Genomic DNA, 24,626 nt, shown 5'->3' on the forward strand with positions numbered 1-24,626 from the left:
AACTTGCAGTAGAAAATTTTATCCAAATAACTTCTGTGAATGAGTTTATCTTTAAGTTCGGCCTGTATCCTGGATGATACAAGGAGAGAGAGAGAGGAAGGCAATGGGAAACATTAAGAATCAGGAAAAGAGGAGAAACTAAATAGAAAGAGAGGAAAGATGGCAGTGGAAACATCCTTGATGACAGAATTTCTGAAGGTTGCACTGGGCATCCACGCCTTCAACAAGCAACAAAAATTACATTACATTACAGTACATTTAACTGGCTTTTGTATTTTTTGAGCAGCTAGTTTTTGTAGCTTATATAAACTAGTTGGTTTCCATCCAAAATTCTTTGCTCAGCTGCTATCCCAAAACATCTTTTGATACTGTATGTTTATGGTAATAAATAGTTACAAGAACAAAAATTTAACTTTTCTTTGCATTTGCTTTGTGTTAAAGACTTTTGAAAGCTGAAGCACCAGAAAACAATGGGTGTCCTCCAGTAAATGAGGACTAGGAAACTGGTAAAAATTGGTCCTGTCATTTGCATAAGCAAGATTATTTGCTTTTTTTATGTTACATTTAACATTTTTCAGCTGGACTAGATAATCTTTGAAGGTCCTTTCTAATGGAACTAAAGTACTCTACTCTATCCTACTCTATTCCATTGTTTGCCTCACTTTTAAGACTTATGTGAAACAAGAATCACATTTTCCAAAAAGCAAATAAATTACTTCTGTGAATCACATTGCTGAAAATGATTAATATACAGAATAGCATAGGTGTTAAAACTAAAGCGAATGATCTGTACAGAAAGAATGGTTGCTTTAGAGAAGAAGAAAAGAGATCCTAAGATTTGTTGCAAATGTTTTAGAACTAGAAATGCTGTAAAGATTTTATTGCTTCCTGCTGATCTCATGATACTTTGGTGTGTATGTAAGCTAAAGATAACTTGTGCTTCAAATTGAAGCTAACTTGTGCTTATACCTTTTAGGGCTATGTATGCAAGGTAAATGAGTACTTAGGGTATAGTTAAATGGTTTAATCTGATTTATGTTAACACCACAGCAATCCTGCAGTTCTGTGCCATCTCCCTTACCATGTTAGTTGGCAGGAGAAGCTCATTGGTATGAAAACTAACCTGGGGAAAAAAAAAAAGAAAAAAAGAAGAAAAGCTTTAATCAAACCAGTCTTCTAATGAAACTGTTCAGTTGCATGAATGCCATTACTACGTTAAGAAAAGAAGGAAAAGAAACTGAAAGTGTGCACCTCATAAAGTGTGTTAATTTTTCTCTTTCAACCTTCTCTGTAGTGAAATTTCGTACCTTTGGATTTTTCTTTTTCATCTTTTAGTTGTTTCTTTTACTATTTGGTGAACATTTTCCTGAGTATCATGTATGTCCCTCTTTCTACATGTGCAGAATGTATAGGGTTATCTGATGTTTGTTTCAGTCAACTATTATTTTTGATTATGTTTCCTCAAGGATTAAACGTTCTTTTTTACTTGTGTATCTTAAACCACAGTCAGAGCTCTGTTACAGAAGAATTTTCCTATTCTTAACATGGCGAAGTAATTTACACCTGAGCATTATAATTGCTTATACTCTACTTATTATATCAGCTGTGAAGTCAGCTTAAGATCTGCAGTTTTCCACATAGTCCAAAGCTGACGTGAATAAATTTGACACCTATTATAGTTTGACCCAGTATCACAGTATCATAGACAATTGAAATCTTTTAGTGGTTTATTATTTGTAGGATACTTCCAAGGTTTGCAAACTGTTTATGAGTGGGCTATGCAAGTGTTTGCTAATATGAAGTAGAATAACTCTGTTAAGTAGTTCCTAATGAAATTTGAGAAACTTACTGCTTCTCTATTGAAATTACCTCAAGTCACTGTTCTGTAAGTGTTGATAAACACATGCCAGACTGAACCTAGACCAGCCTCACTGGTTGAGTATTCAGGAATGCAGTACTTCTAGATCCTTGCACATTTGAGATGCTTTCACAAGTTGTCTCTGTCTGACCTTTTAGGCACATTTATGCCTAGTCATATTGTGGGCTGCATATTTGTGGACTAAGCAGTAATGGTGTTAAAGTGATAGAGGAAGATTTAGATTAGACAGGAGGAAAAAATTCTTCAGTATGAGTGTTATGAAGCACTGGAACAGGTTGCACAGAGAAGCTGTGGATCCCTGGAGATGTTCAAGGCCAGGATGGATGGAACTTTGGGAAAACATCTAAGTATTAACAAATGTAGAAAGGCATCAGCCAGCACCGTCAACACCCTGGTCTCAGCAGGTCTTAGGGATGTGTGTGGCTCCAGTGCTCTGAAGCAATCCCTGGCCTGACCACTATCCTTGTCTGCTAGCTACTGTCCTCCCTGAACCCCATCTCCAGGTGCAGAGCACAGAAGTTTATGGAAAAGCAAAACAAAGCCAAACAGATGTGTGTAATGTGCTTTGGTTTCCTCACCCTTTCTAGTCTCTTGATCTTGGCTTTTGAATTCCCTGATCAGGAAGGCCTTAGCACTTTGTCTGTTCCTTCTGTTTGACTCAGGAGACTGAGCATGCCAACTTGGGGTGGAGCATGAGCTGTTCAGGAAATACCAGGGTTTTTTAGTTCATGCTTCTTGTTATGACTATCTCCAAGATAAAACATGTGCACGTACCCTGCAGTGCTTGTGTTAGGTCCACGTGCACTTACTTCGCTGTCTGCACAGTGTGTTTGAACTGTTCTGAGTGCATCTCACCTGTGGGCATATTTGCATTTAAATGTTAGATATGCAGTGGAAATACTGCTAATGATGAAAATTGGTCAATGTTCATTGGGCCTGTCATTTTCAAGGTTAATGCAGTTATTTGTTATGTCAGTTGATTGCTTTCCGTAGGATTTCTGATTTAAAAAGTAGGCTCTTGCTGCTCTAAGGGTCACTGACATGATTGCTCCCTCTATGGAGCACTAATATGTGGGACAGTCATCCTGTTTTCTTATTTGATGGTGATTAACTCTGTGGACTGAAATTAATTCAGATTTTAGAAAATGTAATCCACTGCTAATGAGTCTGAATGCTTTTCAGTGCTGTTCTTGCAGGCACTGGCATTTGCTGATTCCAAGTGTGTGTAATATAGTGTACTAGGTAAATAAAGGAAGTTAATGTACTATTTAGATGGGACTGCTGTAGTTTTACTGTATTCCAGAATGACTCTTGGATAAAAGAATTCATTTCAGTGAGACTGCTGTAGGAGCAGTACAGTGGCTACAAGATATTTTCAGGACCAAAAACAATAGGGTTTCCACAGACTTGCTCACCTTTTCTCTAAAGGATATTTTTTTATGGATATTTTGCTGTTTTACCCTGGAGTCCCCAGAAGAAAAAAAAAGAAAAAAAAGTAGAAAAAAATTGGAGGAGGAAAAAAAGGAGGCTAATTCTTCAGCTGTAAGGAAATTTATTCTCTAAAGACCAATAATTTAATTGAAAATGCCTCTTTTTCTTGTCCTTTCTTTAAATTACTTGCAGAGAGCCAATGTTTATCTCTTTATCTATTGAGATCTCTCTATCTCAATCTCTTTAAGTTACAATGCAGAGAGACAACAAATGTAGTCCTTGGCCTCATGTTTTTTTATGAGCAAATGTTGTCCAAAGCTGCTTTCCTTGTGTTTCCTGCTTTTGCAGCTATGTAGCTCTGAAATGCTTTTAAAAAATGTATGCCTGTATAGCACCTCCAAGTGAAGTCTGAGCCTGCATGCTATCTGACAGCACTTACAATATCAGCAATGATCTTCCATTTGTGTTGAATCCTCGGTTTCCTGTAGTAGCTATTTAATTGCATATTGTAGGAGACTTGACTTATTTGTTGAGCTCCAGCTTGGAAACTTTTGTATAGTTCATGAGTCTTGTCCTGGATTGTCTATGAGAAGGCAAAATTACCATGAATTTTGCTTTTGGAATAAGGTTTATAGATGACTAGTTTGTTTCAGCAGTTCATGCGCCTCCTATGCTATTCCCTGTTTTTACATTTATTTTTCTTTCTTCCCTTTTTTTTCCTGTCACTAACGGTATGTTAGCATCTAAGATGTCTAAAAGAAAACCAGAATGTCAAGTATTGCTATAAATATATCAAATTTAATCTTGCAGAACAGGTTGGAGCCTGTTGAGGTCCAAATGACAGTAATACTGATTGAATTTGGAGTCTGAGTTATTCACCCTCTTGCAAATCTTAAATGCTAACTGAGCTTCTGTTATATTTCCCTTAACAATGCATGTATTTATTTTGTATATTTGTTTTGCTGGTGTCCTAGAATTAGTCTAGAGGTCTTTTTAGACTGAGAGCTGCTGATCTCATTCACATTCGTGATTGTAGCTCCTAGATCTTTCTTCAGCACCTAGAATAACCTGTTACAATAGCTATAGTGAATTCCAATGTTCTAAGATATCTTACCAAAGACTCCAGTAAATCTGAGCTGCATAGCTCAGGTCAGAATTAACTTGTGGATAAACTGTCAAACTGGTATCAGTGTTCCCCAAGAGGAGAACAAATGATGTATCCAGCAAAACATTTTTATTATTTAATTCTGTGTCATTTTACAATCACTGAGATTTTTTAGCTGAGTTCACTTTTGTTTTACTTAATGTCAGAATGCTACAATATCCTTCTTTGCAGGAGAGTATTTGGGCTACTCTGGTGGAGATCCTAGATCTTTGCACAAGTGTTTGTAATATAAAATCATTTTTTAATTTATTTTTAATGTGAGATGTTGCTGTGGAAGGCTGATTGGAGATCACCCAGGAGTAGACTGCAGCTGGCCTGTTTGTCAGACTGCTCTGCAGAGAGATGAAGAATGGTCTGTGCAAAAACACACTAAGACAAGCCCAACAGATGCATTTGGTACAATCAATTTTCAAGATGGAGATCACACATACCATGCAAAGGTTTGTCTGTAAATTGATTCCTACTGATTGCTGGGTTTATTTGTCTGCTTTCTTTTTATAATTTCCCTGGAAGAAGGGCAAGGAGTGAGACTGGTGACTATAGGCTGGTTTGTTTTAAGAGAGCAGGAAGAACCTAAAAGTAGCAGAAGTTTGTGTATGTGCATAATATCTGTATGTTGAATTTCACCACAATTAAGAGTAACTGCTTGTCTTGCTGCCTGTCTTGCTCACTTACGTGTTTCTGTGCAGTCACTTTAACAGTATTATAAAAATTCTAATCCAGCACATGTCTTTAAGATGCTAGAGCTGAGAGCTTGGTAAGATGTCGCAGTTTCTTCTCTTTGAGTATTTCAGTGATGTTTATTTTATTTGTGATTATTTGTTTCAGTACATTAGACTCTCTTATGATAGCAATTTGGATCAACTCTTGCACCTGATGATTAATGAATGGCAGATGGAGTTGCCAAAGCTAGTCATCTCTGTTCATGGAGGCACTGAAAATTTCAAACTTCCCTCAAAGGTCAAGCAGGTTTTCAGTAAAGGATTGGTGAAGGCTGCTGAGACTACAGGAGCATGGATCATTACTGAAGGCATCAACAGTGGTAGTGTAATTCTTCTTGTTGTTTCAGTCTTCCCCTGGTGTTCTTTCTGTGTGCATTAACATATATGTTTGGGGCAAATATAATGAAATTGTTAGTTTTATAATTTGTAGTACTTTTTTAGCAGAATAAAGCATTTTTGTTTTAGGAGCAACGCATTGTTCAAAGGCAAACAATGTGTGCCTTTGCTATTGACAGGCATTCTGATTTATTTATTTACTATTGAATAGCAGTGTGTTCCACAAGTAGTAAGAAACACAGTGCCAACTGAAAGTAGATAACAAGAACTTACAGTCAATTTTATATACTTCATTGAAATATTTAGTATCTGATGACTGTGAGGAGCTTTTCAGAACTTTCGAAATTTTCAAATCTATATTTAATTTTTTTCACTAGGAGAGTTTTGAATTATGATAATCCATACAGTGAACTTATTAGCCTATTACCCTTTCAAAAACTGAGGTGGTTGGTCAGCCACAGAACTGAAATAATTTTACTTCTTTATCTTTTATGCAGCCCAGTGGCCTTACAGGGGAACCACCCTGTATGTAAATAATGAAGTTTTTATGATTAGATAGAAAGTACCATTGGCATGTAAACAGGTATTATTAACTAAAAATTTGAGTTTGAAGCATTGGGTCATTATGTTTGAACCTTACAATTACAGCAGTTCATATCAAGTATACACACAGGGAGCATGGTTTATTTCTGGTTAAAACATAACCAAAGAATACAATATGTAGGTTGCTCTGAAAGTAATTCATCCTATTTATTTCCATGGAAACTGCAACAGATACAAAGAGTAGAATAACACTTTGATAGAGGAAATTCTCAGCTACAGAACACTTCAACACAGTTAGTACCATTAGCTATGCACTTTTTGCCCATGACGAACAAAAGCTTGCATGCCACACTCATCACAGTCTTCACCAATGGAGGTGACCTACTGTTTCACAGCTGCTATGACAATGTCATAGCTAGGAAAGTGTTGCCTGGGGAGTCCATCTTTTGTCAGCCCAAATAGATGGAAGTCAGAAAGTGCCTAATCCGCACTATAACAGGGATGTGGTAGGACAGCCCAGCCAATATTGGCAATATACCCCAGTCTACAAGCTGGTATTGAGCCTGGTATGTTATCATGTTGCAAGAGATGTTGAATTCACATGTCACCGTTCTACAGACTGCTGTTTTGATTTGGGCTCGTAGTGGTGACATCACATCTCATCACTGGTAATGATACAATCTGGGAAATGACTGCCTTCAGCACAGTTTTGGTCCAGTTTTGGTTCTGACAAACTTGTGTACGGTGTTCTTTCTATTCCAGGTTTGAACACCTGGTCAAAACTTTTTGATATTCCATTCTTGCCACCATTATTTTCAATGCATTGAAGCCAATATTCAGCTCTGTACACTCCCTGGTCGTAATCCACTGATTTGTGTAAATGAGCTGATCAAGATGCTCTTCGTTTTGTGGTATGAAAACTGTGCATGGCTGTCCATAACATGGCTTGTCTTTCATGCTGCTGTTGGTGCTGCTGATATGCACCACTCACCACCTTTCTGTTCTGACATTCTCTGCTCTCTATAAGAGTTCAGTAAGCAAGTTGATCTCTATAAACTTTCAGTAAGCATCAACAAATGTCAATGGATGCCATTTTTTTTCTGCATGGAGGAATTCAGTGCTTTATATGGAGGAATTCAATGGTGTCAGATGCTTTTTTGTAAGACTGCCCCTCTGCTGCCATCTGTTTCTTGGCAACAAAATTAAGCAGAATATTGGTGGAAAGGTTCAACCTCTACTGCCCTACCACTAACATTTGCCTTTTACATTGTAGGCCAACATAACAAAATAGGAGGCATTACTTTCAGGGCAACTCTCATGCAAGATGGGAAGTCCTTCAGTTGTTGTCCTGTAGCAAGTCTCAAATGCAGAAGAAAAGTTATGGTTATGGTTATGGTTAATTATCTGTTTAGGAGTGTCCAGACATGTGGGGGATGCACTGAAAGGACGTGCCTCACCATACCTGAGAAAGATCTGTGCTGTTGGGATCCCCCCATGGGGTATCATTGAGAACCAGAGGGATCTCATTGGGAAAGATGTGAGTTTGATGCATTTTAATAATAAAAGCCATGTTTGAGCAATGCTTTAGCTTTCTTTCACACTTCATTTTGTGCTTGCTTCATTTCACTAGTTTGATATTTTTTCTTAGCAGCAGAGGTTTAGGATTTTTTCAGGGGCAGAATTCTGTGGCGTGTTGAGACAATGTATTCTGTTTTTCTTATTAAATAGATAGTTTAAAGCATTTTTTCTTATTTTTTTTAAAATATTGCAGTTAATTAGGTAATTTTCTTGTGGATGCAATTTACGTATTTCTATACTCATGTGATGTAGAATAAGCAATAGGATTAATTGTATATGCAAAAAGGCTATTAACATGTGTGATTTTTATTCATAAATTAGAATTTTAGGTCAGTGCCAGTGTAAGGATGCAGTCTATGTAATTGTTTGAAGACACTTGACAAGAAAGGCAAAATCATTCCTGATAAATGGTAGCGTACATGTTTTTATTGGAAATACACTGAGGAGAAAAGTGCCACTGTGTTTCAACTATAGCTGAGAAAGGTTGCCAGTGTCTCTTAATAAGAGCTGCAAGTCTGCCTAATCAGAATTGCTTTCTGGCTATAAACACTGTTGCTGTTAAGATCATATTATGTGATCTTGAGTTGTTACTTGAGCAACAAAAAGCATGATTGCTTTGGACTATATGATGAAGAAATACACACAGATGAGTCAACATGATATTTCGCTGGTTTCTGTGAATAACGTTTTATTTTGCTTTTTATAGGTAGTTTGCCTGTACCAAACTCTTGGAAATCCCCTCAGCAAACTAAGTACCCTCAACAGCATGCATTCTCATTTTCTAATGGCAGATGATGGGACAGTAGGCAAGTGTGGGAATGAAATGGTGCTCAGGAGGAATCTGGAGAAGTATTTGTCACATCAAAAAATACACACAAGTAAGTACTGCCATGAGCTTTATCACAGAAAACCCTGTCTAAAAAGTCATGGAGGTACTTAACATTTCCTGTCATCTTCTCTTGTGTGTGATGCTTAGGGACATGGTCTAATGGTGTAACTGTTAATATTAAACTGATCTTAAAGGTCTTCTCCAATGCAAATGATTCTGCAATTCATTTGTGATGGATTTCACTGTGGTTGAAAGTTGCCCCGTGCATGTTTCTCAAATTCTGAGTATCAGGAAAAATGGAAAGAGTAGTATTCGCATGAAGCTTTATGCATTGGAATTAGCGTATCTTTTGTCCATAGTGTGGCCACTGACTGTTTGCTCACCATGCACAGTTTTGCATAGTCTCTATGTAAGCACCAGGTAGTTTTGCCAGGTGGAGAGAACACAGTCATCTGTTACTTTTAACCTCATTAAAAGTCTGTCACTGTGACCTCCCCATGTTCAGAGGCAAAGACTGATTGCGAAAGGAATACTTACATCTAGTGTTTCTGTTTCTCAGGTTGTGTAAATTCCATTGTTTGCCTATGCAGTAATTGAATTGTAGTATAGAAATTATCAAGGAAATAATTATTATGCAGATGAGTATTTCCTTTTATGGACTAGATTGTATAAGTCATTTGTGGAAATTCGTTCAATTATAATGATTTAAATCTTTAAGCATGCTAAAAAAACATTAGCTAAATTGTTATATTGAATCTTTGTTTTCCTTATCTGTTTAAGTATTGTATTTAGAGACAACTCAGTTTTTAATGTTTTGTATTTAGAACTTCTAAATCAATCTCTGACATTTTTTCATGTTAGGAGAAATTCTAAATCAGAATTATTATTTTTTTAAATGTATTCCTATTGCACCTTACTTGAAATTTATTTTAGATTATTAAGAGGAATACTCTCTGGTGTACAACTTGAGAAAATCCTTTAAAAAAAGTACCAAACTACTTTTCTTTTTGTTCAGGTAACAAAAAGGTTATGGGTCACCTTTAAAGCACCATCACTGTGTACTGTGAAAATCATTCATAGAAAAATTAGGTCAGACAAGAGATGCTGGACACATGATTTCCTGTCTGTTGAACTACGTACTTACTATGAGACTCCATCATGTATAATCTGTCCGGCAATGATTTTATCTCCTGATGATGTGTTTTTTTTTGTGTGCACAACTGAGACCTAGTTGTAACTGGTAGGTGTGTTTTGAAACAGGAATGGGCCAAGGTGTACCCGTAGTTGGGTTGGTGGTGGAAGGAGATGCCAATGTGATTCCAATGGTGTGGGAATATGTGAGGACCAGCCCACCTGTCCCTGTGGTGGTCTATGAGGGCACTGGCAGAGCTGCTGATATTCTGGCTTTCACCCACAAACATACGGGTGATACAGGGTGAGTAGTGCATGATCTGCCATGCTGGGGGTGATCTAAAAATGCCCAAACCACAGAGATGATTTCTAATGCTTCTAATACCGCTAGAGTGGGGTTAGTGAATGTAGGCTGTGAGGACTGAGGTAGGAAGAAGAATGACGTGCCTTGGGTTTGGCTTTGATTAACCCAGTGTTAATCTGTATTTGTAATTCTTGTTGTGATTGTTTTGTCACCTCCAGTACAGTTCTTAGCTGCGGACTCTACATTAAACCCATTCTGATGCCAATTTTATATGCAAAATGAAAATAAATAAATTTGTGAACCTGTGTAGCAAATTAATTTTTTTGTGTGAAAGTCAAAAGGGCTATTTACATAAAAGTTAATTAAAAAGAAACAAAACTGGATTTGTTCCAATTAAAAGATGACAACTTAGTAAGCTTCAGTTATTCATTGTATATATGCACTACTAATTTATTTGTAATCTTAATATCCTTTTCTGAGCATACTATTTTTCTCTAACACATTGCAATGAGACATTTTTTCACTTTCTTTTCCTTCCATATTTCTTGATCTTTAAAAAGAACTTCTGGTCGTTTGAACAGGAGAGAAGAATATAAACAGCAATGTTAGCAGAGAGAAATAAGGGGAAAATGGGTGTAGAAAAAAAAAAGATACATTAAGATTAATAAACAAATAATGAGGAATTGAATTTATTTATAAATTAATATGAAGGAATGAAGATGATTGCTAAAATTTCAGTGATTGTTTGCTCTATATGCACAGACAGTCCCTTGAAAATTAACTTCTCATTTCTTTTATTTCCAGTATGTATGATCAGAGCAAATGTCTGTGTAAATAATAATTGATGTTATAGGATATCTTTGCCTTCTTTTATTGGATGAAGGAAGCAGTAAGACAGCTCTGCTCAGCACAGTTTTCTCCTCTTCCTTAGATGTTGTTGGACTGGGGAGAAGTAGCCAACAATATTTTAGCTTGTGTATCTCTTTTTCAGGGAGCTGCGCCCTCAAGTGAAGCAGGAGGTTTTAGTAATGATTCAAAACATGTTTAGTTTGGGACAGAAACAGTCCAGTCATCTATTTCACATTTTGATGGAATGCATGGAGCACAGAAAGTCTGTGAGTGGGATTCATGCTCTGACTTTACAATATATTCATCTGCTGTAATCTTTTTTGCCCTTTTTGTGTTTGATTGACACCACAGTTGTAAACGTAATAATGTTATCCCTAAAATAAAAGTGACACAAAAGAGTCTGTGCTGATTTATATCTTAGGCAGCTCCACAGATGCTTCTTAGGAGTTAACTTTGGAAATCTCAGTGGCTGCTTATGAAATGACAACCTTTCTGATTTTAGTTGAGGCTAGGCATCTTTATTTTCACAAGAAAGATAAAGTAATTTTTACTTTTTAAATCATTTAGTAGTGTTTTCTTTGTAATTTGGAAGTGTTTATATCCATTCTTCTACTCATAATAGTATTGTGCTTGATTTTGTCACAGAGCATAGGGATTTTCAAAATATGCTGGCATGTTTAGTGACTTGTGAGCTCATTTAGGGCTGCCAAATATTTGTTTTAGGAATAATGACAGAGATTACTAAAATAGAAACTATCCATTCTGTTTTTGTTATTATTTGTTTTAATTTGTTAAAGTGTCTGTTCTCTACTTGGAAGCTGAGTAGTTATTTATCATATTGCATTTTTATATTTCAGAGCTTTAAAGCTAATTGAAAAGAAATAGACTCATGTTATTATGCAGTAGGTTGATGGCAGTTGGTCTTGGATGATATTGCATTACATGCAAAATGGTGCATTTCCTTTCTGAAACAAAGGAAAAGTAGTCTAGGCTTTGCCAGTGTTTGATTTAATCTACCAGAGCCAAGAAGAAATAATCACACCTCAAATAGTGTACTTCTGCAATTCTAACAGATAACTATACTTGATGTGGAGTCTGAAGAACATCAGGACATTGATTTGTCAATTCTAACTGCACTCCTGAAAGGTACATATTTGAAAATACAGTTCTTGTCTGACATGCAGTCTTGTCAGCTTACCTTTCCAAAGCAAAGGAATAATATTGATCGTGCAAACTGCTGGTTTTTTTACTTGTTTCCTAGGTACAAATATGTCTGCATCAGATCAGCTGGATTTGGCATTGGCTTGGAACCAGCTAGATATTGCCAAGAAACATATATTGGTTTATGGACAACACTGGAAGGTACTTTTATATTTTATTTTTTCACAGTGTCTTTACATTTTGTTGTGGTGACTGATTTTCCATAATTTGCATTTGTCAGGCTTTAGCTAAGGAGTGGTATGGTGCTTGGATTCAGTCTTCTGGAGTTATGATCTCTGATTTTGGAGAGTCATTGTCCTTAAAACTTCAAAGTGTTCAAATGCAGAGGGCATCACATGAAGAATCAAGTGCTGTGTTTACCTAGAAAAGAGATTCTTTCTAAAATTCCTATGGTTTTCACTGCTAGCCTTTCAAAATAGCTTCAAGTGATCCGTCTGGATGTATATTTTTCAAGCCTGTGTTGACAATATCTGATTGTCACGGACATTTCTTTGTAATCCAGAGTACATTTTTTTCCTGAAAGACTTAACTCCTGAAGGAGTATTGTCTCTGTTTTCCTAGATCTAGGAAATTAGGATCTTCCAGGATCAATACTGAATACTTTATGGTATTGACAGGTAGAAAAAACTGTTGTTAATATGGCATTGTGGCTCAGCTTTGCAGAAGAAGACCCAGCAGACACCAAGGTGAATATGAGTCAGCAGCCCTTGCCATTTAGCAGGCTAAGGCCTAACAGTGTTTTTAGCTGTGTTGGGCAGTGCTGCTAGCAGATCCAGAAAGGTGACCTCCCCACTCTACTGAGGCACTGCTGAGGCTGCACTTGGACTGTGTCCATTTCTGGGTCCCCAAGTGCAAGAGAGATGTGGACCTAATAGAAGGAGTCCAACATGGGACCACAAATACGATTAAGAAACTGGAATATCTCTCCTATTAGGAAATGCTGAGAGTGCTGGGACTTCCCACTGATTTCAAAAGTAAATATTTTCTTAAAGAAATGACATCTGAAGCTCCCAAAACTACATTTTAAGTAAGTTTTGCCCTCTAAGAATTACAATATTGATTTTGCTATTCTGAGAACTTTCCAGACTAAATTTGGTATAACAGACAGTGAAATATGTATTTTGCTAATTGACCAAGTTGATCGCTTAACACAAATAAAGACTTGAATTTATTGGTCACTAGTTTTTATACATCTTCAGTGCACTCTATATCCCTTTTTATACAACTCTGTGGTGTACAGAGCTGAATATGTGACTATTATGCTTGAGATGTTTGGGCATCTGTGAATTAAATTTGTTTCCTCTTCGGGCTCAGTTCACTATCCATGAAGTGTTGGTGATCACAGAATACTCTTGAGGAAAAAAATCAATGGTAAGAACGGTGTTCAGTGCTCACTGAAAAATAAAGAAGGAATTTTCCTAGTTATTTTTTGGTATTTGAATAGTGTGCAAATGATAAAGGGTGATCCAAGTCTGAAACCATAAGACTAGATCAAAATGTTGAATAGCTGCCTGCTGAGTGAGCATCATTCACTGTGTGAACTGAGTGAGCTGGTTTCCCCTCTAGGAAAAAACTGTATATGATTGTGCAGTGAATAATTGTACCATTATTCATGGTGATGAATTATGTGATAGCTTTTGAGTGATTGACCACATAACCTTAATAGTATTTGTGCAACAGAGACTTCTGTTTTTATGAGATACAAAAAAGAAGATATGGAAAAGATTTGTGTATAAACAAGTATGTGTACATATTTTTGCCTTAATTTTTTTTTTTTTTTTTTTTTTTAAATATGCTATTATGCTTGACCCTATAAAGGGAACTGATTTTTTTCTGCTATCTTCATTCAAGATCTGTTTTATAACATGTATGTTTCTTTATTTGCATTTATTCTGGCAGTTCTTCAGTCTCACTGCAAGATTTATTTGCACTATTTGTGTAAGATATTGAGGAAGAACAGACAGCATCTATTCTTCCTGTTTTAAATTCTATGCTATTGTAGTAGCCAAAGTATTAAGCTTTTGCCATTTTTATCTCTGAAGATGTATTCTAACAAGGCCTGTGGGTCTGCATCATTCATTCATATTTATATATGTGGCAGGTTAAACCTATTTTGAGCTGCAAATTAATATAACTGATATAAAAAGTTGAGAGGGAAGGCTGAGATCTTAAACTAAGAATGTTAGGTGTCAATGATTGTTTGCTGTGTGAAAATTTCATTTGATGCCATCTCTTCTTTGGGATGTGGGGAATAATAACAGTTTCTTAGTCCCTACATGTCAGTAAACTAACTGGTGGTGTACCCGTTATTCAAGATGGGGTTCTTTGTTGAGATATTTGGTGAAATAGAAATATTTTTATATGATTCTGCATTAATTTAAGCATAAATAAATTGACTAGTATCTGTACACTGAGTATTTTCTGAGGTACTTTCAAGGCTGATATTGTGCAAGTGGATTATTATTTTTTTTTACTCAACTGCACAGTATTTCATGATTGCCAATATTAAATTTCATCTTTTTTTTTCTTTTTTTTTCTTTTTTCATTGGTTTGTTGGCCCAAATTTTGTGAGATTTTTCTGTACTTTTTCACAACCAGTTTAGCTATTACGAGTATCTTTTGCCAAAGCAGTATTCAATATGCGGGATTTTCTCAATGTCCGTTTTTCCTGCCACGTGGTTAGCTGTTAGTCAATTAGAAGACCTTCTGCCTTGTGACCACATAATTCATTTAGAACTCCTTTAAGAAAGTCATTGCTAACACAGTTTATGGAGATAATATGCTGTGATAGTCAGAAAGCCTTATTCTCAGTATCCAGGTAAAAATTCTAGTAGTTATGATTTCATTTTATGAAATAAATGTCTTGCTTCCTTTTACTCTATTGTATTTACCCATGTCTCTATTATTGGTGTTTCATAACATATTTTAATTATATTTCTCCTTAGAAAGTTCTGACAATATTAACATACATAGATTGACAACTTTTGTTTATTTTAAAAAATTAGCATATTTTTCTACCATCTTCTATTATGCTGTTAGTAGGGCTAATTTCAGCTGTCTCTGCTTCCTGAGAGTGGGAAGCACCGTACTGACAATTTGCTACCATTTTACTCATGACTTCTAAAATCTTTTCTACAGTCAGTTTAATTTGACACAGTGCCTTAGATTTATTTGCCCTAAAGAAAACTTTGTTGTAGGAACTTTCCCACTACACTGTGTAGTTTGGAATGAGGCAGTGAATCAATTTACTGTGTCTGTAATAACCTTATGCCTTTTCATGTTTCTTTTACACCTTGATCATCATGGATTTTCTCCCCTGCTCCTCTCCTCTGCTTCAGATGTGTTTCAAAAAAGATCTGTCTGTGTGTTCCTGTCTGTTTCAGTACATTCGTTTGGCACCATTTTGAATGAAAAGTCATTTTCAAATAATGAATACATTCTCCTCTTCAAGTAAGATTTAAAGAACTTGTAATAAACAACCCTCATCCCTCTCTTTGCTTCTCCAACAAGAAATTGCAAAGAAACATATTCCTGAAAATTTTCTTTCAACAAGGAGAAAACAATCTTAAATAACAGTATTTTCTTCATAAATTGTAAAAAAGACAGAACATATATATGCAAGTCTCTTTTTTTTTTTTTTTTTTTTTTTTTTTGACCTAGATGCTCATTCAACCAGTGCAATTGTAAGGGTATACAGTTTGTGCACAATTACTGCAGCTGGATGTTGAAATTTTTGAACACATTTTTAGTCATCCATTTAAGCGAGTGATTATTCATGCAGACATAGTATTTTTCTGTGCATTTAAGTGCTTTAAGGAAGTGTGTGACTATGCAGAAATTGTGGACGTTTCTTTTTAGTACTCTGGTCTTAAAAATTGAGAAGTAAGGATTATGACCAGCTGTAACTATGTTTCTGCTTAAAGGTAATCTCAGTCTGGAATGAACTTTACAACAAAAAGTATCATTCTAGGAGTTACTGGATTGCTGTAAACCTCAGCAGTCAAACTTTCAGTGCAAGGAGTAACTGCTCCAGGAAATTTATACAAGAATAGACTTTGAGATATTTCTGAAAGAAGTACGAGTAATTCAGGAACACTGCACAAGGCTAGATAGTGATAGGACAAGGGGGAATGGTCTTAAACTGTGACAGGGAGGTTTAGGTTAGATGTTAGGAGGAAGTTTTTCACTCAGAGGGTGGTGACACACTGAGGTTGCCCAAGGAGGTTGTGGATGCCCCATCCCTGGAGGCTCTGGGCAGCCTGGTCTGGTGGTTGGTGACCCTGCACATAGCAGGGGGTTGAAACTAGATGATCTTTGTGGTCCTTTTCAACCCAGGCCATTCTGTGATTCTATGATATGATTCTATGAAGTTATTTCTTTTCACTTTTATAACATTTGCTGGTTATCTTATACAGTCACACTCATGAAACTGAGTACGTGCACAGAAGAGAGTACGTTTGCATTCCAACTTTGCACCTGTCCTGTTTGGGTGCCATCATTCTCATTCTGCTCACTGCACTGCATTTTCTGTGTATCTAAGTTCTGCAGATATCTTCTTATGTGTTCCTCATATATCCGGCTCCTTTGCTATTTTGCATGTAGAAATCCCATTAAGCTGTGTGCAGGTAATGTGACTACAGCGTTTCAAAATTTGAACAGTGTTGTAGGTAGAGCTCTGTTCTGCAGCATCTTTTAGAGACTTTATCCTAGTCCAGATTCTCTCTCATATGTGAAATCTGCTTTAGAGGACTTAAAATTCTACAGAGAGATCTTGAAATACAGTACCTTGAAGTGTCTCTCTTTCTGCCTGAAGCATTATCATACATTAGCTTCTAAAGTGAATTAGAGTAGGAGAGTATTATCCTACTGTAGAGTATAGTATTACAGAATCACAGAATCACAGAATGGCCAGGGTTGGAAGGGATCTCAAGAATCATGAATCTCCAACCCCTCTGTCACAGGCAAGGCCACCAACCTCCCCATTTAATAATAGACCAGGCTGCCCAGGGCCCCATCCAGTCTGGCCTTGAACACTTCCAGGGATGGACGGGGCATCCACAACCTCTCTGGGCAGCCTGTTCCAGCACCTCACCACTCTTCTCTAAAGAACTTCCCACTGACATCCAACCTAAATCTCCCCTCCCTCAACTTAAAACCATCTCCCCTTGTCCTCCAGTTATCAACCCTTTCAAAAAGTTGATTCTCCTCCTGTTTGCAGGCTCCCTTTAGGTATTGATAGGCTGCAATGAGGTCACCCTGCAGCCTTCTCTTCTCCAGGCTGAACAAGCCCAGCTCCCTCAGCCTGTCTTCATATGGGTGGGGCTCCAGTCCCCTAATCATCTTTATGTTCATGTGTTTTATCCAAGTTTGGTTGTATAATCTTATGTAAAAGTCCTTTTAGACAGTGGGTTTATGAGACTCTGTTGTACTCCCCCTCACTACTGGATTTTTTTGTGAGGATGCTTCCTCCAGCATATTTTTCTTTCATATTGTGTGCTGGAAGTACACATAAAGATGAATCATTGTGATAAAGAGTTTCTCAGCAGTTCAGGATTTTTTCTTTTCGTCTCCAAAATAAGATGGTTTTCCAGGCTTTTCCTCTGTCTCTGTCCTTCTCAAGGTTGGTGCATTGGAACAAGCAATGCTGGATGCTTTAGTGATGGACCGTGTGGATTTTGTAAAGCTGTTAATAGAGCATGGAGTGAACATGCACCGTTTTCTTACCATATCTCGTCTGGATGAGCTCTACAATACAGTGAGTATTGTAGTGCCTTACAGAAGGCACACAGATGACTTTGGATAAAAATATGTAGAAAGATTACTGTTCTGCTTAAGAGATTAGCCCACATTTTTTACAAAAGGCTTTGGAAAAAAAATGGAAAGTAATGTTTTTCAATGATTTTTTTTTTTTTTTTTTTTTTTTTAAATGAAGAATGTGTCCCATCTTTTTATTTTTCAGTTCATTGACTTAAACCAGACTGAATATTCACTTGAAGCTTATGAAAAGTATACTCTGATTTTAATCTGGTATTTGATGTATGATTATCTTGCTGGAAATGGTATGCTATTTAACCAAAGTTATACTTGCTTCTTTTTAGCATATGTCAAGATTGAAGATTGTGGAAGTGCTGCAGATTGATGATCAATTATTTTGAATAGGTTTGTGGAAGAAGATGAATCACAGTGGTGTATTCTGAAGATCTTCAAGCTTCTTTGATTTTCAAATGTAGAGAGACATGCTGGTTTACTTTTTTTTTTCTTTTCACATAACAGAAACAAGGACCATCCAATTTACTTTTGCAGCACCTTATTCGAGATGTGAAACAGGTAATAGATATAGGAGAAGCTGAGGAGCTAAAATAGTAACTTAAAAGTTTCAGTGTCCAGTGGTACCCTGCTATTAGACAATACTGGGGAATACAAAATAGTAAAAACGATGGATTCATTACTAAAACCCTTTATCTACTAAATAGTTTTATCCTCATCCCACTAATACCCCCAAGCAATTAACTAACCTTCTACTGCATTTTCCCCAGAGTCCAGTACCTTAATTTCAAAGCTCGGCAGTTCATATAGATCAGACTGTCTATTTCTTGAATTACTGAAATGACATTATGAAGTGGTTGCACAAAAGATTTAGTAAATTAGTGCAATAATTATACTTACTGCTGTCAAGTTTTTTCCCCCTAAAGCTAAAGAAAGATTTTCCTTGTTAAGCAGTAACAGAAAGACATTGTGACAACGTATATATTAATGTGCTGCAGAGTCCTGAAGAACAGAAGGTGGCAGTGGATGACTACTGCACAGAGCTCTGTCTGAATTAGTTCAGTGGAAGCCTTATTATTTAGCTACATTTAATTTATTTTTTATTACCATTATCTATTGTACCTGACAGCTTTGCTTAGTCGGGAAAAGATGAGCAGTTCTTTCTGCATCTAGTCTTCACTACAGGAAATGCCTAGATCCAAAACTGTGTTAATTGGCTGATTCTTTCTAAGGCATGAATACTAAGATAAGAAAGAAAAAACAAACAAACAAACAAAAACAAAAAAACAAAGAAAGATGACTGCTTGCCGAATTCTCTGATTTCATGTATCTCGGATCTTATCTCTCATCTCTTATCTCATCTTATCTCGGATTTCTGAGATAAGTTTATTTTTGTAGATAACCTTCATGTTAATGCTGCTGTGCAGCATGTTCTGCTTTTTATGGCAAGCTGTCCTTTCCCATGCTGATGGAAATATTTGAGGTCTAATTTATGTGGTGAAGAGAGAGAGTCACAATCTTGAAAATGTATTCTACCTTTCCACACTAAGAATAGAGATACTTTCTCCATTAATGTGACCAGCTTTGTTTCTGGTGTTTGAGCAGAAATACACTGTAGCTTGCCCTACAATAATAATATATGTATATATTTTTCATGCAAAGCAGTACCTACGGATACAGATAATCATAAATGCTGGTCTATCCCTTAATGCCAGAGCATTAAGAGCAAGCCAAGCCCTATCCTGTGAGATATGCCCCAGAATACTCAATGTGTTTGTTGGTTTGTTGCCCCTTGTTCTCAGGAATGGAGAGCATTAACTGGTTATCCTGAGGGTTGCCAGTGAAGTCTCTTGAAAAAAGCTCAGCCTAATGAAGAAAATGGCTTTTCACAGTCAGAGAGGTGTAGACTGCTGGGAATATATAAAACCTCTGATGCTGTACAGGAAGGCCCATTTTTCATATCCAAGAGTTATGGTTTAAGGTTTTACTGATAATCTTTGTCATCCATATGGCAGATAACCTGTTCTTCAAATAATTTGTCACAAAGCTTGTGTCTTGGAAGTGCATTTAATGTAAGCAGGCAATCAGTGGTGTTTCAAACACAAGTGGTGACAGATTTGGAAGATACGTATAATGAATGTGGAAGTGAAGCTTTTGTTTTAGTTGTCATGGTAGTCTTGAGCCTCTACAAGAGACTCCGGTCTCCTGGAATTACTCTACAATATTAAATATATTCATCATCTACTACTTTGTTTTTAATGAATTGGTTTAATGAGCAAATTGTGCAATGCCAGTTGTCTCTTGTTATCAGAAAAAAGATTTTTATCAGTCTGTCTGGTAAGTATCAGTGAGTATTCTGAAGTAAATTACTCTCACCATTGAATACAGCTGGTCTTGTGTATGTCCCTATGTGACATGTATGCAGTGTACAGCAGATGTCACACATTTAGGCTAAAAATATCAGTGTGCCTTATTTTCTCCTTCTCAGAGAAATTCCATATGCCTAAAGAATGTGTACTCTTTCTGACAGATGCCAGAGCTGTCAGTTGCACCTTCTACCAGAATTCCCTCATAGTAACAGGTGTTGAATGTTGCATATAATAACATCATGAAATTCTTGTGACGTTTGGTGTTTCAGAGCACACTTCCCTCAGATAATAGGATATCCTTGATTGATGTTGGGTTGGTCATAGAGTATCTCCTTGGTGAAGCTTATCGAAGCAGCTACACAAGGAAACACTTCCGAGTTCTGTACAATAATCTCTACAGAAAGCACAAGGTAAATTCTGTGAAATGCTTACCATGGGGAGCCAAGAAAAGTCATAGTGTGACACCTGAAAACAGCTCAGGATGTCATTGTGGTTTGTTTGAAGACCATAAGTTAAGTATATTCTATGCTTGACAGGTCTATAAACTTGTCAGCTGAGGAGAGATTGGAAATGGACCAGGCAAACGCACCTGATATCTAGACAAAATGTTAGATATGCTATCATTTGCATAAAATGGTCAGCAAAAAGTTCAGGGAAATTTTTGTCTTTTAAAGAACTTGTGGAACCTTTCATAAAGATAGGTATTTGGAAAAGTATCCAGTTTGGGCGATTCAATTGTAGCAAAAGCTCTGTGTAGATGACTGTGTGGGGAAATATGTATGTCATCTTTCAGAGAATTAGAGATATATGTATAATTTAAATTTCAAAATTAAATGTCAAACAGGCCATTTTTATCTTGACAGTATGTTCTCCTACTGTAGTTACAATGGTGGCTGACTCAAGTAGTCTCTGAATAACTCAGAGGCACCATCAAAACCAGCATTAAATACTGGTTACTAATTATAATTTATTGCTAATAAATAATGGATACATTTCATCCCTAATTTGATTTTTTGCGTGTGTGTTTTGTGGTCTGCATTTTCATCTAGAGAGTGCTCTCCAGCTTTTCGCAGAACCTATCTCATTCCCTTCATCAGAGCAATCAGATGGGTAGCAGAATGGGATCTCCTGAAAATACCTTGCATTCTCAGTTCTTCAGAACAGCACAACCTTACAAATGCAAGGTAATGTAATTGTTCTGAACTGTTCTTAGAACTAATTAGTCTACTGATCAGTTTTCTGAAATATTTGTTGAAGACATATACTTGCAGGCTGTTACTTTGTTACAAGTTTTTATTGCCTATTTTTATAAAGTAATGTACTCCTCCCATGATACCTTGTGACCTTAATCCACTTCTGGATAAGGGCTTTTATTCACTAAAGTAAATAAAATCCGTGGCATTCAGTTGTGGCTGAAAGTCTTCATATTTGGAAATAGCAGTAGGAATTTTCTGATTTTCCCTGTGTTTTCTCAGGATTGCTTATAAAAGTAACTGCAGTAAGAGATACAGTTCTGATATCTCGAAAATGGCAACAATATTTTCTATCAAGGAAAGAATGTTAAAAGAGCAAAGGTCACCATGTAGGTATTACGTATCTGATATGTAACCATGAAGTTAAATGAGTTCAATTGGCTTTATTAGAACTGAGCCAAGATGAACTCACTTGAGCAAGACTTTCTTTGCCTTTAGCAGAGAATACCCAGATAGGAATGTGTAGAAACTCTACACTATATGTGTGGCAGACAGTAAAAAGTAACTTTAACTATTTTAAGTCCTTTGGCTACATTTGATTTTCCTCTTGGTTTTTCTCTTGTCATGACTCAAGAACGTGAAAGTAGTATCTTGGTGTTTCAGGGACTGGAGACAAGGGATGGCAGTAAATGGAAGGAGTGTTTTTCCTCTGCAGATGTTATCCCTTCTTAGCACTAGTAATCTGACTATAATATTAGCTATGGTTTATGACTTAGATATATGTGAAAACCAAACATTTGGCTATTTGCAATTTGGGTTTGCTTGCAGTTTTCTTTACATGAGCCTCAACCATTCACAGAGATTTTTTTTTTTTTTTTAAACAAATTTATAGGAAAAATCAACTGGTTTCCATAAGTCTAAGAAGAAATTAAAAGAGAATATAAAATTTGCAGAAAACTATGAGTCATCTGGTTTTATCTACCCCTATAATGACCTCCTGGTTTGGGCAGTTTTAATGAGAAGACAGAAGATGGCGATGTTCTTCTGGCAGCACGGAGAGGAAGCCATGGTCAAAGCAGTTGTGGCTTGTAAACTCTACAGGGCAATGGCACGTGAAGCTAAACAGAGCAACATGATGGATGACACTTCAGAAGAACTTAAGAAGTACTCAAAGTATGAGTTCTCCCTTTTTCTTAATCCACAAGGAGTGCTTAAGATTAGTGATTCTGCGGACTGTAGAGTGTAAAATACCTTCAGCTGTGCATTGTTTATAACGTACAGTGGAGCTCTGTATTAGTGCACAGTCTAATCAAGTGTTAAGGGAAATCTACTAGCATGTAATCTAGTTGCACAGTTGAAAATGAAAATATAGGTGAGAAATACATATCTCACTGCTAAATGGTTAAGTGGAAAGTTGAAATTTCCTTTGTGGCTTCCCTTATCAGCTTTATTTGTGAAAAAGCCATTATGGTACAACTGTATTAAACTTTTCAAACCAGCGCTAACAGTTGGTAATAAGCAAAGTAAAACCAGTCCTTAAGTCCTGCTTTGTGTAACACATAAAAGGAAGTATTTTCCCTGAAATATCTGAGTAAATGAAAAATGAAGTCCAAAAATTTTCTTCAGGTTTGTTATATCATTTCAGGGTTTCCTATGGCTTTGTAACTATAATTCCCCCAATTCAGAATACAGTAAATTGTGCTGGCTTGTTACGTGTATAAGTCCAAAGTTTAATTTAAAGGAAGGTATATCTTCTGGCGGAGTCTCCTCAACAAAAATGTTACAGGAACTAGTGTAATAGAACAGGTTTTTTCAACTGTCTGCTTTGCTTCCTCACAGTGATGAGTTGCTGAAGGAAATGCATAGCATTTTATAGGATCCATTTTGATCACTGAATGAGGTTAGGAACAAAACAAATAAAAAAATTAGAAAACAAAATGTCACAAAAGTCTATGATTAGAACTAAATAATTACATTTACCCCCCCAAATTATTTTTTACTCTATATATTGATAAAGCAATGTGAGCAGTGGGAGAAGACATACTGTGATTTTTCACTGAACTTTAGTTAATGGAACTCTTTGCAGTAGTAATTCTGAGTTTTGACAGGTCCCTGTTATTGTGACTGATAATTCTTTTCTGTTCTAGGGAATTTGGGCAGCTTGCTTTAGATATATTGGAGAAAGCATTCAAACAAAATGAACAAATGGCTATGAAGTTGCTGACCTATGAGCTGAAAAACTGGAGCAACTCAACATGCTTAAAACTGGCAGTCTCTGTGGGCCTTCGGCCTTTTGTGTCTCATACTTGTACACAGATGCTGCTGACTGATATGTGGATGGGACGTCTGAAGATGCGGAAGAACTCCTGGTTTAAGGTAACTCTAACTTTCACTCTAACTTTCTGAGCACTTACACACTGTTCAAATGCTTTATACGTGTCTGCATGGTTATGAACTAGTCCAATGTAGATATGCTTGAGCATGGATTGGACTGTGCACATCTGGGAAAGAAAAGAAAGACAGGGGAAGGGAGGACAGTGTTTGCTTTGGTTTTACTTCTTTGCAAAAGCAAGTTGGGGAGTAGAAGGTGAATGCATATTCTGAGGTGACTCTGTTCCCATCTCCTCAGCATCCTCTAATCCCTCCCCACCTGCTCTCACTGCACTGCATTGCTGGTTCTCTGGGAATCTAGAGCAGTGGGTAGTTCTTCACAGACAGTAGGAGTGTGATGTGGCAGTTCCTGCTGTAGTGACTCCTTCCCAGGCCATGGAGTAGCTCTGTTTTTTTGCTATCTCTGTGCATGGCAATCTTTGTCCTCAGGACTATGCTTTCACCACTGAATTAATTTCCTGAATCTCATATTCCTCTTTTAGGTCATTATAAGTATTCTCCTGCCTCCCACTATCTTGATGCTGGAATTTAAAAGCAAGGCTGAAATGTCTCATGTGCCTCAGTCTCAAGACTTCCATCAGTTCACATGCTACCATGGTGATCAGAGCCCAGCCAGCACTAAAGATGTCCTGTCTCTGGTTAGTCTGTGACAAGCAGTCATTTGTGTCTGTTTGTTGAATGAGGGAGGAACGTTCAGATGGAAAGAATGGCACCAGATTCTCAAGTAGGGCTTTGAGTCCTGGCTTGGGCAGAACCTGAATGGACCTTTGGCAAGTCACTTAATCTGTCCTGCACTGATCATATTGAGAAAATAATTCCTGAACTCACAGGAATACAGAAGTTATAACTGTCAGTCAATTTTGCTATTATTTTAGGGTATAAACTCTCTACTCTCTTTATTCAAAGGTATCTCTAATTC

The 24,626-nt window shown here is 36.8% G+C and overlaps 1 protein-coding gene across 1 annotated transcript in view; it reads left to right on the forward strand.

Moving 5' to 3' along the window:
• The window catches only part of TRPM6 (transient receptor potential cation channel subfamily M member 6), a gene marked incomplete at both ends in the record, with an annotated part of 99,970 nt that overhangs the window by 36,022 nt on the left and 39,322 nt on the right, over positions 1-24,626 (forward strand). Inside the window, 15 exons of the mRNA XM_079548260.1 lie at positions 4,738-4,915; positions 5,304-5,517; positions 7,489-7,613; positions 8,361-8,532; positions 9,744-9,918; positions 10,910-11,033; positions 11,841-11,913; positions 12,029-12,129; positions 17,609-17,743; positions 18,262-18,315; positions 20,393-20,533; positions 21,173-21,307; positions 22,209-22,489; positions 23,464-23,692; positions 24,190-24,345. Coding sequence (XP_079404386.1) covers positions 4,738-4,915; positions 5,304-5,517; positions 7,489-7,613; positions 8,361-8,532; positions 9,744-9,918; positions 10,910-11,033; positions 11,841-11,913; positions 12,029-12,129; positions 17,609-17,743; positions 18,262-18,315; positions 20,393-20,533; positions 21,173-21,307; positions 22,209-22,489; positions 23,464-23,692; positions 24,190-24,345 — 2,293 coding nt within the window. The remainder of the gene's footprint in view (positions 1-4,737; positions 4,916-5,303; positions 5,518-7,488; positions 7,614-8,360; positions 8,533-9,743; positions 9,919-10,909; positions 11,034-11,840; positions 11,914-12,028; positions 12,130-17,608; positions 17,744-18,261; positions 18,316-20,392; positions 20,534-21,172; positions 21,308-22,208; positions 22,490-23,463; positions 23,693-24,189; positions 24,346-24,626) is intronic.

The sequence above is a fragment of the Tetrao urogallus genome, assembly GCF_951394365.1.
Source record: "Tetrao urogallus genome assembly, chromosome: Z".
Lineage (NCBI taxonomy): Eukaryota > Metazoa > Chordata > Aves > Galliformes > Phasianidae > Tetrao > Tetrao urogallus.